Genomic DNA, 15,196 nt, shown 5'->3' on the forward strand with positions numbered 1-15,196 from the left:
TCTCTCTCTCTCTCTCTCTCTCTCTCTCTCTCTCTCTCTCTCTCTCTCTCTCTCTCTCTCTCTCTCTCTCTCCTCCCTCTCAGTGGACAGACGAGTGCAATGACAGAAAAGATGGAAGTTGGTCATCTTCATGGGGACGTGGCTCATCCAAACCGGTACGTAACTGTGTGTGTGTGTGTGGGGGGGGGGGGGGGCTATATTTTTATGTCTAAATTTGTAAGCTATATTTCGGTGGTCTTACCGGCATAATGTGTTATTTGTGTCATTTGCCGTTTATTTTATTTTTATCTTGAAGCACATAGATAGGGATGCTTGTTATTATGAAATGTGCTATATAAATCAACTTGACTAGACTTGACTATACCTGCATGTTATAAACATTACACAGTTAGCAATGTTGAATCCCAAAACACAATTACCGGTAAGTCATTATTAACAATGTATTTAATTGTTATGATCATGACAGGCCTACTCACTGTCTTTCTCCTCAGTCTAGGGTGAATGTGAGCGCCGTAAAGTTGTTTTACTCCTTGCCATTCTTTATCCTTCTCTCTCTTTAGGATGAATGGGAGCACAGCAGTAATGAAAGTACAGGCTCCAGACCCAGCTCAGGTTCTAGACCAGGCTCTGGATCGCGCTCTGGTAGCAGGGGCCGAAACAACCAGTTCAAGGGCCCTACCAAAGTACAGGTACTGTACATATTGTTTACACGCATCTTTATTCACGGTGTACAGAGAAGGTGGCTATATACCGTATATATATATATTTGAGGGGCTTTTACGCCTTTATTGATAGGATGGTAAATGGTGCATTTATATAGCGCCTTTATCCAAGGCGCTTTACATAGATTGTGCATTACATTCACCCATTCACACACACACATTCATACACTGATTGCGGCGGAAGCCGTTATGTACTTATCTAATCATAATACTCCTGTCTGTTTTCTAGAACGGAACGGAACGGAATCGAGAGGGCTCACTGGACATCCTTGGGACAGACATCTGGGCTGCTAACACCATGGACTCACACGGGTAGGTACCCAAGTGTGTGTGTGTGTGTGTGTGTGTGTGTGTTTGTGTGTGTGTGTTTGTCTGTCCGCTGCTAATCTATTTTACTATTAAATAGCCTGGGTCCAGCCCCTGAATCGCTAGACTGTCATTCAGGTTCTGGTGACACTGTAGAAGCCAGGGTTTTCTCGGTTGATAATCTAACTGGTGGCCCGGCCTGATCGCGATAATCCAGCAACCAATCGCCAAAGAGTCCCACTTTGGCCACGCCCCCATCTCAGAAAATTGCTGCAGGCAACTATTAAACCAATCATTGTCAAATTTCTTGTCAATGCTGGCATACCAGCATGGTATTATAATTCTGCCTTTTCATTTTGGTCCAAGCCCATTCAACTCAGTACAAGCTGTCGTGAGTCAGACTTTGGCAGAGCATAGTGCTGATGATTGGCAATGTTTGCAGTTTGCACCAGGATTTTTTAATAAATACATGCCGACTCTTGAAAGCACGTAGTATTGTAGAGGTGGTGAAAGTGCACGATGGATATTTTGGAGGATGTGATGTGACATCCCGGGACAAAGACAGTAGACGATGTACAACATGCCATGTTGCTAGGATGTGGATACGTATTCATCTGGATATTGTTATTGTTATTAGTAGTAGACCTAGTACTACACGTTTCATTGAATGGAACACTGTATTGACTTACATTCTCTCTTGACGAACGCGTGGCTCTAGTATAACTCAATGGGTTTCTTTTAAAATGGCATTGTAGAATAGTGAGTCAGTGACTGGAGGCTGAGACCGGTTGCCATGGTAACTGCTGCAAGGCAACACCGCCTCTCCCGTGCTGTAGTTCCGGCCACGGTGGCAGATGAGCGCTCAGACGCATGATGCTGGGGCTGTTCATGGCTGGATGATGCAAGCGCCAACACAGAACAGAGTTACAGACCATTTGGCATTAGCTCAGGGGTAGAGTGGCCGCTTGGGAACCAAAAGGTTCCCAGTTCGATTCCGGGCTCCCCCAGAGTTAGTGTCGAAGTGTCCTTGAGCAAGACACTGAACCCCTAATTGCTCCCGATGAGCAGGTTGGTGCCTTGCACTTTGAGAACCACTGAGTTACACCATTGCTCGGCCAGTTGGTCTAGCCGTGTGTGTTTGTGTGTGTGTGTGTGTGTGTGTGTGTGTGTGTGTGTGTGAGACCATGTTGGCTTTGCGTTATTATCAGCTGTTCTCTAAGCCAGTGTCTCCGTGTGTTACTGCCCGCACAGAGTACAAAACACTGATGTTGACCTACAAATCAGGTATGGCACCCCCTTATCCTCAAAGCCTCATCCAACCCTACAACCCCTCCCACTCGCTCAGATCAGCTAACAGAACCGGTACCTTTGCTAAAACACGTCCAAGACTCTCCTCCCTTCTGCCCTCCCAAACTATTGCAGTTAGAACTGCAGACTCACTCCCAATCTTCCTCCGTAATCTGCAGACTCCACCTTAGCACTTGCCGTAGCACTTGCCCTAACCTTGCACGCTTAAATCCAATGTCTAAAAACGTATAGGAAAAAGCTTCAAGATCGTCTATTTTCACTAGTTTGCGTCCCGGGGAGACGGCACATTTCTCTTTTGGGTCACGGGCTAAACGTTTTGGAACTACTGCTCTGGAGCGTCGGCTAAATAATGCCTAAATTGTAATAGTGTGTGTGTGTGTGTGTGGCCTTGTGTTTAGCGGTGCAGGATGGGACGTGCAGCCAGAGAAGCTGGACTTCAGCCAGTTCCACAGGAGGCACTACAAAGCCACGGCCAAACACCTGCCACACATCCACCAGGAGGGGTAAGGCCTTACGGATTCATATGTTATCACTGCATTAAATACACAAAATCAACCATTATCAGGACATTGGAATATGGCCATACTGGCATACTAGACGTTGTGGTGTTTGGCTGTGTTCACCCGGCCTGCATGCATACAGCTTGGTGCAGACATAGCCTGGTAAACGACTCCCCCTGCTGGACGTGTCGGGGCTAACTCTATGGTCGGGGCATGGAAACTAGGGCGTACTAATATAGGGCGTACTAATATTTACTATTCTCTGCCTATCGGGACGCAATCTGTCTGTATGCTAAGCTGCTGGTCACGAACATTCTCTTGATTATGGGGTGATAACGTTCCAAGCGGGTGGTCTCCGAGGGCGTTTTCAGCAGTGGTGGAAAAAGGAGTCACATTTTTTACTAAACTCACTCACCGAGTGCCATCTAGTGGCTGGAAACGTTCCCGCACATGCCAGCAATGTAAAGTGTACGGTAGACGGTATCATTTTGAAAGCTGTTCGAAAACAGACGACCGGAAGTGAAGAATAACGTGTCCTGCGAGACCAGCAACCAGGTCTATGAAAACGAGCCCAAAAGAAGCGACTAGGCCACATTAAATTGAAGTATTGAAATAAATCGGTAAATAGGCTGTAAATAGCCAATTCAAAAGTTCCATAAGCTCTTCTTCCAGACAACGGTAAACAATGGTAAAACATATTCTTTCTCAGTGCAAACTAGTTCATAATGTGTTTGCTAACGTGCTGTTACTTTAGTCAACCAACTCTTTGTTGTTGCTACATATGACACAGTTCTGAGTAGCAGCATATGGATTTAACACAGTTCAATTCTAGAACTAATTGCAGACTATAGTCAATATTTATGCATGCATAATGCTCGATTGCATGTGACATATTGATCAGTATTTCTACCAGTATTGGTTTCCAGACTGCAGCAAGCATCTATTCTCTGGTCCTGTTATTCATTGTTTTTAAATGTTACATTTAGCTTCATCAGCCATGTTTCTTTATCAGTATCCATTCTCTACTTTCCCCTAATGCATTGCAATTGATTGCAGCCTGTAGTCTTTTGTTTTTCTATTTGACATTGATTGATCTCGTCTGTCTGTGTTTGTCGATAGTGAATGTTCCTATTAATTCTGTCTGTCTGTCTGTCTGTCTCAGGATGATTAAAGGTAAAGTTGATGACGACGATGGCATAGACATGAACGACATAGAGAGATTTCTCCCCCATCTACACTCGGTAAGTCACAATCTAAACACTAAACATTACCCTTACGCAACCTATACTCTCCAATCTATTTGAGTCTATTCTGTAATCTATTCCGTTTGTAATTGTATAAAAAATGTCTCATGAATCTGGACTGGAATGACAGGCAGCACAGTGTTCTTAGATGAACAACTATCAACACAATCAGCAAGTTTGTTTTCAGAGAGCGCTCTCTTGTGGCACAAGGAAAACAATACAGGCACAAAAAAGTTATAAGTGATTCTTTTGATGTGGCATTTCTTGTGTGTGTTATCTTCGAATATATATATTTCAATAATTATATTCTAATACAATGCCCAACACAATGTCATTATGCAAGAAAATAGGCATGAAGTGTGTACTGGTAGGGTAGTGTAAGTGTAGTAAGGTCTCACCAATGTGTAGAACAGTTATGAGGGTCTATGCTGGTGGCTTCACATACAATCCGTGTTACACTGGTGACACCTAGTGGTAAGACGGAGGTGTTGCAGTTCCATGCTGAATGGCCAGAAAGGGCATTGACAAGTTGCTACAGTACAGTATACTGCCCCCTCCCTATTAAGTATACAGTATACTGCCCCCTCCCTATGTAAGTAAGTAAGTAAGTAAATTTTATTTATAAAGCACCTTTCTTAACAATGTTACAAAGTGCTGTACAGTGACACAATAAAATCAGTCATAATTAAAACAGGACAGTAGAACAAGCAAATAAGAACAACATAATCAAATCAAATAAAATCAGAAAAATGTTCCCGAAATAAAAAGGTTTTCAGCAAACTTTTAAAAATATCCACAGACTCAGCATTTTTCAAAGTGCAAGGCAGGGCATTCCATAAAGTAGGTGCAACTACTGCAAAGGCACGGTCTGTGGAGAGGGAATTGAAGTACAGCTCAGCAGTCGCAGGTGAACGTGGTGTTGGCATATTTCTCTGGTGTATCGATGATGCATGTATAGCACATAAAATAATGAGTTTTAATAGCGTGTCTTTGTGACCAGGCTGGACTGAGAGCTCATTGTCGTAGTATTTCCACGTCCATGACTTCTGTAGAACCGCGGTTCTCAACGTGGGTTCCGGGGACCCCCCAGGGGTCCTTCGGGGTGTTCCAGGTGGTCCCCAGCTAAATTGATTGATAGTTGGGCATATAGAAGTTCCTATATGCCCAACTATCAATCAAACCAGCAAGGTTTAATTTGGTTCCTATTGGGAACCAAATTAAACCTTGCTGGTTTGTCTGTAACTCTGAGACAAATGGAACCCGTAAGGGTCAATTTGGTTCAGTTTGTATACCTCTCAGAGTAAATGATCTTTCAGGGTAGATTGGGGCTCCCAGAGATAAACAAACATATCAAATGGGGGTCTGTGTCCTTGATATTAAAACAAGTTTAAGAATTAATGGTGCAAAATCCTCTGAAAATAATCTGTCATTACGCAGTAGCTCTATAGTTAAGTTTGTAGCAGATAGTCAAATGTCAGTTGTGGTTGTCACTCAAGCGTTGTGTTTGTCCTGGTTGTTACGCAACTCGGTCAGGGTTGTTGGAGGTTACCTGGATGGCGTAGGTGTTCTGTCCTCTTCCTTCCAAAGCTTCTGGGTCCAGCGACGTTGTCTGCCTTCCTTCCCCTCTTGGCTTCAGAGACGCGCTGCCTGCTGCTGTTGTTAATTCTTTTACCTCTCCTCATCTCTCGGCCAAGCAGGCCCCTTAGCTACTCAAGATGGCTTCCTCCTTTTTAATGGTCTGGCAGCCAACGGAGCTGTTTCCTTTCATTCAGATAGAAGATGGGGGTCAGCCGGGTCCGTCTGGTCTGTGCTTTGGATAGGATGTGGGCTGGTACTGGGATCCAGCGGAGGTCACAAACACAACGCTGGGAATGCTTTGGATAGGATGTGGGCTGGTACTGGGATCCAGCGGAGGTCACAAACACAACGCTGGGAATGCTTTGGATAGGATGTGGGCTGGTACTGGGATCCAGCGGAGCTCACAAACACAACGCTGGGAATGCTTTGGATAGGATGTGGGCTGGTACTGGGATCCAGCGGAGGTCACAAACACAACGCTGGGAATGCTTTGGATAGGATGTGGGCTGGTACTGGGATCCAGCGGAGGTCACAAACACAACGCTGGGAATGCTTTGGATAGGATGTGGGCTGGTACTGGGATCCAGCGGAGGTCACAAACACAACGCTGGGAATGCCAAAGCCCATGGATGTGCTCGCTCGCAGTCATTCTCTCTCTCTCTCTCTCTCTCTCTCTCTCTCTCTCTCTCTCTGTGTTTTCTCATACAAATAAATCACCCTGTCTGACTTTTGTACAATATGAAACTGTGTTTATAGTCCTTTATACAAAGTGTCGCTCACTGGAAATAGCCGATCGACATGCTTATACTTGCGCTATTTTCTACTGGCGGCGCTGTCGTACAACAAAAGCATACATGTTTTAAGATCTCCTGTTTTTCCGCATGCACTGGCATCATCATCATCATCATCTCTTGGCCCACTGAGAGGGCAGAGATGACGTCTGAGAGGTCGGAAGGTCACCGGTTTGCCAACCTACTAAACTAGAAGGAATGTGAGCACAACTTCAGTCAGACATAAACAATACGACAATCTCTCTGGGTTCACGGCTCCAAAGAATCTATGATGGAGAGAATGATAGCCAGCGCTTGGTAGCATACCCTGCCTGCTGCCATTGAAGGAGCACATTTTCTTACCTCCAGGAGCTATTTTAGTTCCCAGACTGTAATGTTGTAAATGTTGTTGTGGTTCGCAATGTACTTGCAGTGAGAAGGCATTGTCGGAACCTATAGGCATTGCATAATTCTATGAGTCCGTAAGTACTAGAGCATTTGCCTGCTATTCATCAAAGTGCTCCACAACACTTTACATCTGCCCTGGTCATGTGATTCAACGACCAATTAACACGTTTCAGTGACTCAAAGACTCAAATACTGTTGGTCAGTGGTTCTCAAAGTGGTTCTTGTCAAGTCGATTCACCAGTGTTCTAACTTCTTTGAATAGTAGCTTATTCAAATATGGTCTAATGCATTATGTGGTTGTAATGCTATATTTCAAGTAGCTAATTCAGCTGGTGACCGACTCACCCTCCCTCGTGCACACGTCTTGTGTACGTCTTCTTTACAAAATGAGGAATAGATATTAAAAAAGCCGAAGGTACTGTTGTGTGTGTGTGTGTGTGTGTGTGTGTGTGTGTGTGTGTGTGTGTGTGTGTGTGTGTGTGTGTGTGTGCGCGTGCATGCATAATTCTGCTCTATTCCGGTGCGCTGCCTGGGAAAGCTCGCTGCTTTGAGGGGAAACTGGGTTTCCTTTTCCTCTCGGTGAGTGAGGTTGAGACTTTGGGAGGTTGTAGGAAGACGCTAGAAAGATTGACCTGTGCAAACGGCTTCTTTAATGGCCTCTGTGGAATACTTGTGCACACCGTTTCCACTGAACCCTCCACCCTGTGTCCTATTGTAAGGAAAGCAGGCCAGAAACCTAATCATTGATTTGTACTAAATCCATACACTGACAGATGCATACAGTACATATACTGTATGTGTGCATGGATCCATACTTGGACCGGCCTTGCCTTCGTCACTAAAAGCTCACTAGTAATGAATCATGACAACAATGAAATATTAATAATAATTATACAACGGGTCGTTTCGAGGAAGCAATTTTCAGATTCTAAATCCTGACAGTTTAAAAAAATAGCAGACCTACAAGCTCGTAGCGTGCCACTCGGTGGCGCGCTATGAGCTTGTAGATCTGCTATTTTTCAATAGCTAAAGCATAACATAATGCTAACACCAAAAGGGGTTCCCGCCCAAAATGGGTTAAAAAAGTTTTTTCAGCGATTTTCTTAGTTTTAAGGATAACTGTTGTATAATTGCAATATTACACTCGAGGGGGCGGTTTAACGTCATTAATGCACGCCTGCGATGCTGCAGGAACTAGCCCGCAAGGAGAGTTCCTGAAAGCAACGCAGAAGTTAAACCACCCCCTCTCATGTAATATTGCTTAATCATACATGTACTAATAATAACAATAATCACATGTATAATTTCCAATAATAATTATACTAACCATAATAATCGGACATGTATAAAGCACTGTAAAATACACTATATAATACTGTAACACAATAGTAATGACTCATGTCTACAGCACACTTGTTCCCTTCGTCAGTCGATCAATGTTTTGACCCACTAAGCTCATCAGCCTAATATCATATCAGTATGACTATGAACGTTATGTATTATGGCAACCACTCTGTGTGTTGGAGAGAGCGAGACTAAGAGACATAGAGAGAGAGAGAGAGGCCGAGACGTCTGTATGGCTGACATCCTGAGCAACAGCAGCCAGTAACTTTATTTATGCAACTTGGCTGCTATGTGCGGAAGTCATTTTGGAGCCAGTTCAGTTCAGTAGGTTCCTGCTTGCATTTGATCACGTTCAACGTTTCCCCCAGGGATCAGCAGGCCATTTTTTCCCTTTTTTTCCTCACTTTATTTTTCTTCTGCAACAGAGCCAGCATGCCTGTTGCGCTCCCATATAATTATGATAATGGCTGCAAAATGCATATTCAACTAGAAAGGGAAATATACGGTAGAAGAATGTTGCTCCACTTCTGAGTCTAGTTTTAGCCGACTAAATCTACAGTTTAGGCTATATTCTATTTTGGCAGGCCTAGACGGTGTCGTATTGACTCATTTGACACTTTGTTGCATGCTGAAAATAGCCGATCTACAAGCTCACAACGCTGTGAGCTTGTTGATCAGCTATTTTCAGAGCGCAACCAAACATAACATGACATTTCTGTTAGTTCTACTGGATCTCTTCATTAGGTTTTATTTGTGGCTTTTTATTTGGTGATCCATCGGAGGGTTCCCAGTTCGCTGGCTCCCCCCGGGTTAGTATCGAAGTGTCCTTGAGCAAGACACTGAACCCCTAACTGCTGCGGGAGAGCACGTTGGTGCCTTGCTTGGTTTCCTCCACTGTGTGTGTGTGTGTGTGTGTGTGTGTGTGTGTGTGTGTCACTTTAGAGACCGGCGCTATATACCGCATTTACCATTCACGGTGCTGTTGAGGGGAGGGAAGTGGGGGTTGAACAATGAACACGAGGGGGAGAGAGAATGAACATCCCATCTTGTGATCAGTGGTTAAATCAAACCGAAAGAGGAAGAACGCTGGAGTCTGGAGGCCAGACGGTTCAGACGGCTCGGCCCCTTTGTCTCCAAGCCTACGTGCTCCACAGCAGCACTCTGCTGGAGGAGGGGGCTGGGCGGAGCCCAAGGCTTTTTGGGGTTTCCCTCTTGAGAACTGCCCCCTAACTAATAGGGTTCATGCTGTGTCCGTGTCCCACACTCCAGACCTGCTTCCTCCCTCCGATCTGTGCGCTAATCCACAGGTTCCCAAACGTTTTAGCCTGTGACCCAGAAGAGAAATATGATGTCTCCCCGGGACCCAATCTACAAGCTCACAATGCGTCACGATCGGCTATTTTTTACAAAAAATTGTTTTCTAATTTATGGAATTTTCTTTTATTTCTCCATGAAATTACTGAAAAATAGCATTGAGTTTGTTTGTAATTCATGAAATGAAACAGTTCTTTTCTGTATTTTGTTTGTTGAAATAATTAAAAACGAAATGTAAGAAATAAAAAATAAAGGGACCCAACCGCGGACCCAAATGTGTCCTGCCTGACCCACAAATGGGTCCTGCCCGACCCACAGTTTGGGACCAGTGCACTAATTTCATTTTATTTTCCACCACTTTTCTCACCGTCTTTTTTGACGGCCTGGCTCTGCAGGGAGCTAGCAGTCTGTAATTGGGTCTGTTTGTCTGTTTGTACAGAGCTAATCTCACTGGACCGATCAGCTGCAAAGTTGTTGTGCACATTGTCAGTAGGCAGTAGGTACAGTTAGCACGCTTTGTCACCGGGCGGTGGTGTGAGACTGCTGGCTCTGTTTTCTCTGATGGTCCAGCCTGGGACATGTCCACAGACAGTTGTTGGTAGGGTTTCAAACTCTCTACACCTTGGAGTGTCCAGAGGATGAGGCAGAAGGACTTGCGAGGTGTTTTAACTGACCCTGTTGTACTGTCTATGCCACCATATACAGAGACCTTGGTCATTTTCCTTTGTGTGGACATAAGTGTGTGTGTGTGTGTGTGTGTGTCCAAATAAGTTTTCTTTTCTTTTTTATTTATTTTTATATTTAACTTTTGGCTTTGATTGGGCTGAAGCCTTTCCCAAATTTGGAGTCATTATGTCATTATATGTCGTAGATATGTCATATTATGTGTCCCAAACCTTTTAGCTCAAGACCCAAAAGAGAAACTAGATATTTGCCCAGGACCCAAACTAGTGAAATAGCACTACTCACAAGCGCAGATCTACCGTGTTGTTAACTTGTAGATGTGCTATTTTCAACATTTTTTAATCTAAATCTTTTTAAATTATATATAAGTAGGCCTATATTTTAAATGTAGGAAAACGAAGAAGAAAAAATTACTCGTGACTGACCCCCCCCCACACACACACACACACACACACACACGCCCATTCCCACGTGCACGTCACAGGAGATCCATCACGATTGAGATTTATTTCCCGTTGTATTATATTATGTTGTACTTAACTACCTCATGTCCGCTTCCAGGCGCTATATTTCATCCGTCCCTTTCTCTCTCTCTCTCTCTCTCTCTCTCTCTCTCTCCCACCGCCCACCCACCTCTTCTCCCGTCATCCATCCATCTCTCCCTGTCGCGTCACAGGGGGGGCCGGGGGGGGCAGCGGGACAATGTCCAGCGGGGTCGAGGTGACCTGTAGCTACTTCCTTCCTGCTATTGTTTCTGAGCCCTACGACTCCTTAGGATTCTGCTCTCTGGCAAGTGGTGGAAGAAGTACTTCAAGTAAAAGTATCGATACCTCAATGTGGAAATAACTCTTGTTACAAGTAAAAGTCCCGGCTGCGGGTACAGGCTTTAGTTTAGACATACTATTGGTCCGACTGTCATTAGACCGACAACCTACCTCACACCCTATTGGTCCGACTGTCATTAGACCGACAACCTACCTCACACCCTATTGGTCCGACTGTCATTAGACCGACAACCTACCTCACACCCTATTGGTCCGACTGTCATTAGACCGACAACCTACCTCACACCCTATTGGTCCGACTGTCATTAGACCGACAACCTACCTCACACCCTATTGGTCCGACTGTCATTAGACCGACAACCTACCTCACACCCTATTGGTCCGACTGTCATTAGACCGACAACCTACCTCGCACCAAAACAAACTGGTCAGGCTCCTACTTGGCCTCACCCCCCGAACCCACCTCACCCCTGCCCACTTTGACAGGATGGGATGGCTTAGGGTCGACGACAGAGTACAGCATCTTGCAATGGGTCTGGTCCACAAGATTCGATACACCACCAAGATACCCATGTACCTGTCTAAATACTTCCTTAAAACACATTGATTGCCATTGAAGAGTGTACTCGTCATTTGAACGGTTCACTGCCATTGACATGAGTATACTCATGTCAGGGTTTTCATTGATTACGTTATATTGCGCTACTTTGCCAATATATGAATGGCTCTGGGTTGCAAAGAGTGTGATAAAACCAGAAATGATCTGGACGTGAAAAGTCTGCCTCTGTCTCAATGTAAATAGATAGATAAAAAATGCATTTAACTCAGATTATTTTCCCAGATTGCGATTTGAAAACTTGAAACGGGACATTTTGCATAATGACTTTTCACTTTTGGGACTTTTTGTACATTTTGATGCCAAGACTTTTGTACTTTCACTCAAGTACATTTGAATTGAGTTTTTCTGCATTCCAGTATTTATACTTTTATTTAAAGTGCCTTTTCCACCACTGCTGCTAGTGCACCTTCAATCTCCCCGGGCGATGAACCCTGCACCCAATACGATCCGAGATGTAGTGGAGTAAAAGTATTGGAAATACTGCAGTAAAGTAAAAGTACCTCAATGTTACTGAAGTACAGTAAGTAAATAGCAGTGCTAAGAATAGCCAAACTATCAGAAGTAGTTCCAATCATCCTCCAAACTGTTGCACTGTGCTTCACACTGCGTCACATACCACTGGGAGAGAAGACTATAATTGTACTGCTGTTACTAGGCAACCGCTTTTCTTTTCTTCCCAAGTTTAAGTTGTTTACTTAGTGCGAGAGAGAGGCGGCGAAAGAGAGACATTATTATTATTGATATGAAGCTATCTATGACATCTATGAAAAAGTTTAATCCGCAACATAATTGAATACAAAATGTAGGGGTCCCTGCTTCATCTCTATCTCAGCTTAAGGATCCTTTGATCTACAAGCTCACAAGCGTGTGGGACTCCTTTGGGGGTCGAGAACGAGAACCACTGCTGGTCTGTAAAGTGTAATGTATGCTACCTAACTGAAGTGCATACAGTACATGCATAACAGACTTTCTCCTATAGAGCAGATGAGCAGACTGTCAGTGTAGCTCGAGCAAGCGGAAGTTTAGTCTAGCCTAGCCCCGGACCTCAATTTTGAGATCCGGGCTTACGCACGTGACTTCATGAACGTCCGTCCACCGTGCTGCAATTCCTCATTTCACCAGTAGGTAGTGGCATCTTCAACGTTGGATAGCCTTACTGGGGGCTTGGCACGCACACTACTCATCTGCAACCTATTGCTCCAGAAACGGCCCTGTGATCATGTTGCCACTGCGTTGCAGTCGTGTGGAAACCTTGTTCAATGTCCAAATTTGTTCAATATTATAATAAAACCCACAGACTGACTTTTTTTTAAACAAAATAAAAACAATCTAAAAAACAAACAAACAAAAAAAACAATCTACATGTAGATTGGCTATTTTGGCTACTTTTATGAGACACTGTACTATGAGGAAGTATAGGGCATTAATTCACAAAACAAAAACATAAAACGTTGAAATGTGGAGATACGAGGTTTCTGCCACGACAGCGACGGCAGACTACCGGAGCCCCTCTCTCTCTCTCTCTCTCTCTCTCTCTCTCTCTCTCTCTCTCTCTCTCTCTCTCTCTTTGATCCTACCACGGCACTGTCTCCTATAGGTATAGACATCTCTCTCTCTCTCTCTCTCTCTCTCTCTCTCTCTCTCTCTCTCTCTCTTTGATCCTACCACGGCACTGTCTCCTATAGGTATAGACATCTCTCTCTCTCTCTCTCTCTCTCTCTCTCTCTCTCTCTCTCTCTCTTTCTCTCTCTCTCTCTCTGGCTCTTTGATCCTACCACGGCACTGTCTCCTATAGGTATAGACATCTCTGTACGAGGGCTTTGATACTCCGCTGTGGCGCTGGCCTTTTGATCTCTGCGCGTCAAAATGAGACACGCATTGCATGCCTGTAGGACCACACATCATCACTAGGCACGTTAGCGGCTGATTTATGCTTTCGCTCTCGCTGAGCGTCAAAAATAGACGATCCACCTTGCGAATGTTTCCCCCACAGAATAGGGAGGCTGGTGTTCAGGTGGTTAAACAACATCAGCAATAGGGGAGCCTCAGCCGGAGGCTATGGCCGTTCAGGGGTCCTTGAGAAGTTAAATGATCTACAGCTACAGTAAGGTCACAACTTTGACTTTGAATGAATTTGTTTGGGAGCTTACTTTTAGCCTATTACTTTTTTGCTTTTACTTTTAGCTTAAACTTACTTTTAGCTTCTTTTTGAAAAACTAAATCAACAAAAACAAGAACGATGAAAGTGTGGGATTTATATGTATGTGGTTGTGGACGTCACGATTTTTTACATTTATATTGTTTGTTTTTTAGTCTGTTGAAGAGGATTGTGCCAGAAACCTTTTCATTAAACTTACAATCCAGATAGTTTAACTTCTCTATGATCTCTGCCTGGTTATCAAGCACATTGCCTACCTAACGGGTACCAAAGATGTGCACACAATCTCCTCATTGATCTATCAGGGGTGTCCTTGACATGGAAAAATGTGGGTTCTTCTGTTTAGTACACTATAAGCTGTTAACTTCTAACCCATTAACCCATTTAGACCCGAGGCCGAATCTAAAAAATGTCTTCTAAATCCTGACAAGAAATCCTGTGTTTCTATAATACAGTGGTTCTCAACCTTTTTCATGTCAAGGACCCCCAGAATTATCTGTATTTGGCTGCGGACCCCCATCTGAAATCATGTTAAAAACGTTCGCTCTGAAAGAATATCTATTCAAAGATTTGTGCCACATTTTCTTGATTAAAAAAGAAATAACAGATCTACAAGCTCTTAGCACGGCACTCTGTGCCGGTAACAAACCTGAATGTGTTAAGACCGGGAAAGAGGGGAGCATGGTGGTGGAGTCGGCAGCGCTGTCGCCTCACAGCTAGAAGGTACCAGGGTTGATTCCCTCCGGGAAATCAGCTAGCGTCCATACCCTAGGTAAGGCTGGGCAAGGCAAGGCTTGGCCTACACTGTTGAGTGCATAAACGGAAGTGCTGGATTTTACCGGAAGTATCGCTCAAGGAAATCGAGCGTTGATGCTTTACACATCTGTTTGTAAATCACAAAAGTGTTGTGATTGGTCGAAACATATCGTAAACCAGGGGAAATGCATCTTACGGAAGGCCCGACTCTCTGCCTTCGGTCGTGACCAGGCTTTTCTCTTCGCAGATGAGTAAAGGGCCTTTCAAATGTGAAGCGATTTAACGCGCCTATATAGTTTATTTCCAATGAGACCTGTGTTTTTGGGCGGAGCAGTCGCGGTGTGACAACGCAAGCGTATTTACGTGAGCGCGGTCCCGTGAATTTGTTGCATGCGTGCTCGTTTCGTGCACACGCCCGCGACTCACCAGACCTCGATTCTGTTTAGCTTTTTGAGTGGTGCAACCACTCCAAGGAACAGCAATGTCCGTGTTCACCTATGTATTGGTTCACCTATGTGACGTTAATGAGCACCAGTAGGGGGCGCCAGAAACAGAGAGAGAGATAGTGCTGCAGCCTGCTCTGTTGCCTGCTAATGAGAGAGAGAGAGAGAGGTCGGGGTGGGGGGGGGGGGAAATTGCACCACTCTGTTCACACAGGTGTGATTTTTTTTACGCTTGTGTTGTCGAGCCCCTCTTGAGA

General features: G+C 44.4%; 1 protein-coding gene across 5 annotated transcripts in view; it reads left to right on the plus strand.

The window, feature by feature from the left end:
• Positions 1-15,196, plus strand: part of ctif (CBP80/20-dependent translation initiation factor) — a 61,715-nt gene that overhangs the window by 17,799 nt on the left and 28,720 nt on the right. For 4 of the 5 annotated variants that reach the window (XM_080756262.1, XM_080756264.1, XM_080756263.1 and 1 more), the window contains exons 3-7: positions 84-155; positions 561-689; positions 952-1,034; positions 2,735-2,839; positions 3,999-4,077. In XM_080756262.1, the coding sequence (XP_080612388.1) occupies positions 84-155; positions 561-689; positions 952-1,034; positions 2,735-2,839; positions 3,999-4,077 (468 nt within the window). The remainder of the gene's footprint in view (positions 1-83; positions 156-560; positions 690-951; positions 1,035-2,734; positions 2,840-3,998; positions 4,078-15,196) is intronic. The other variant, XM_080756266.1, reaches the window with a different exon arrangement.

Source organism: Protomyctophum bolini (genome assembly GCF_963924005.1).
Source record: "Protomyctophum bolini genome assembly, chromosome: 22".
Taxonomy (NCBI): Eukaryota; Metazoa; Chordata; class Actinopteri; order Myctophiformes; family Myctophidae; genus Protomyctophum; species Protomyctophum bolini.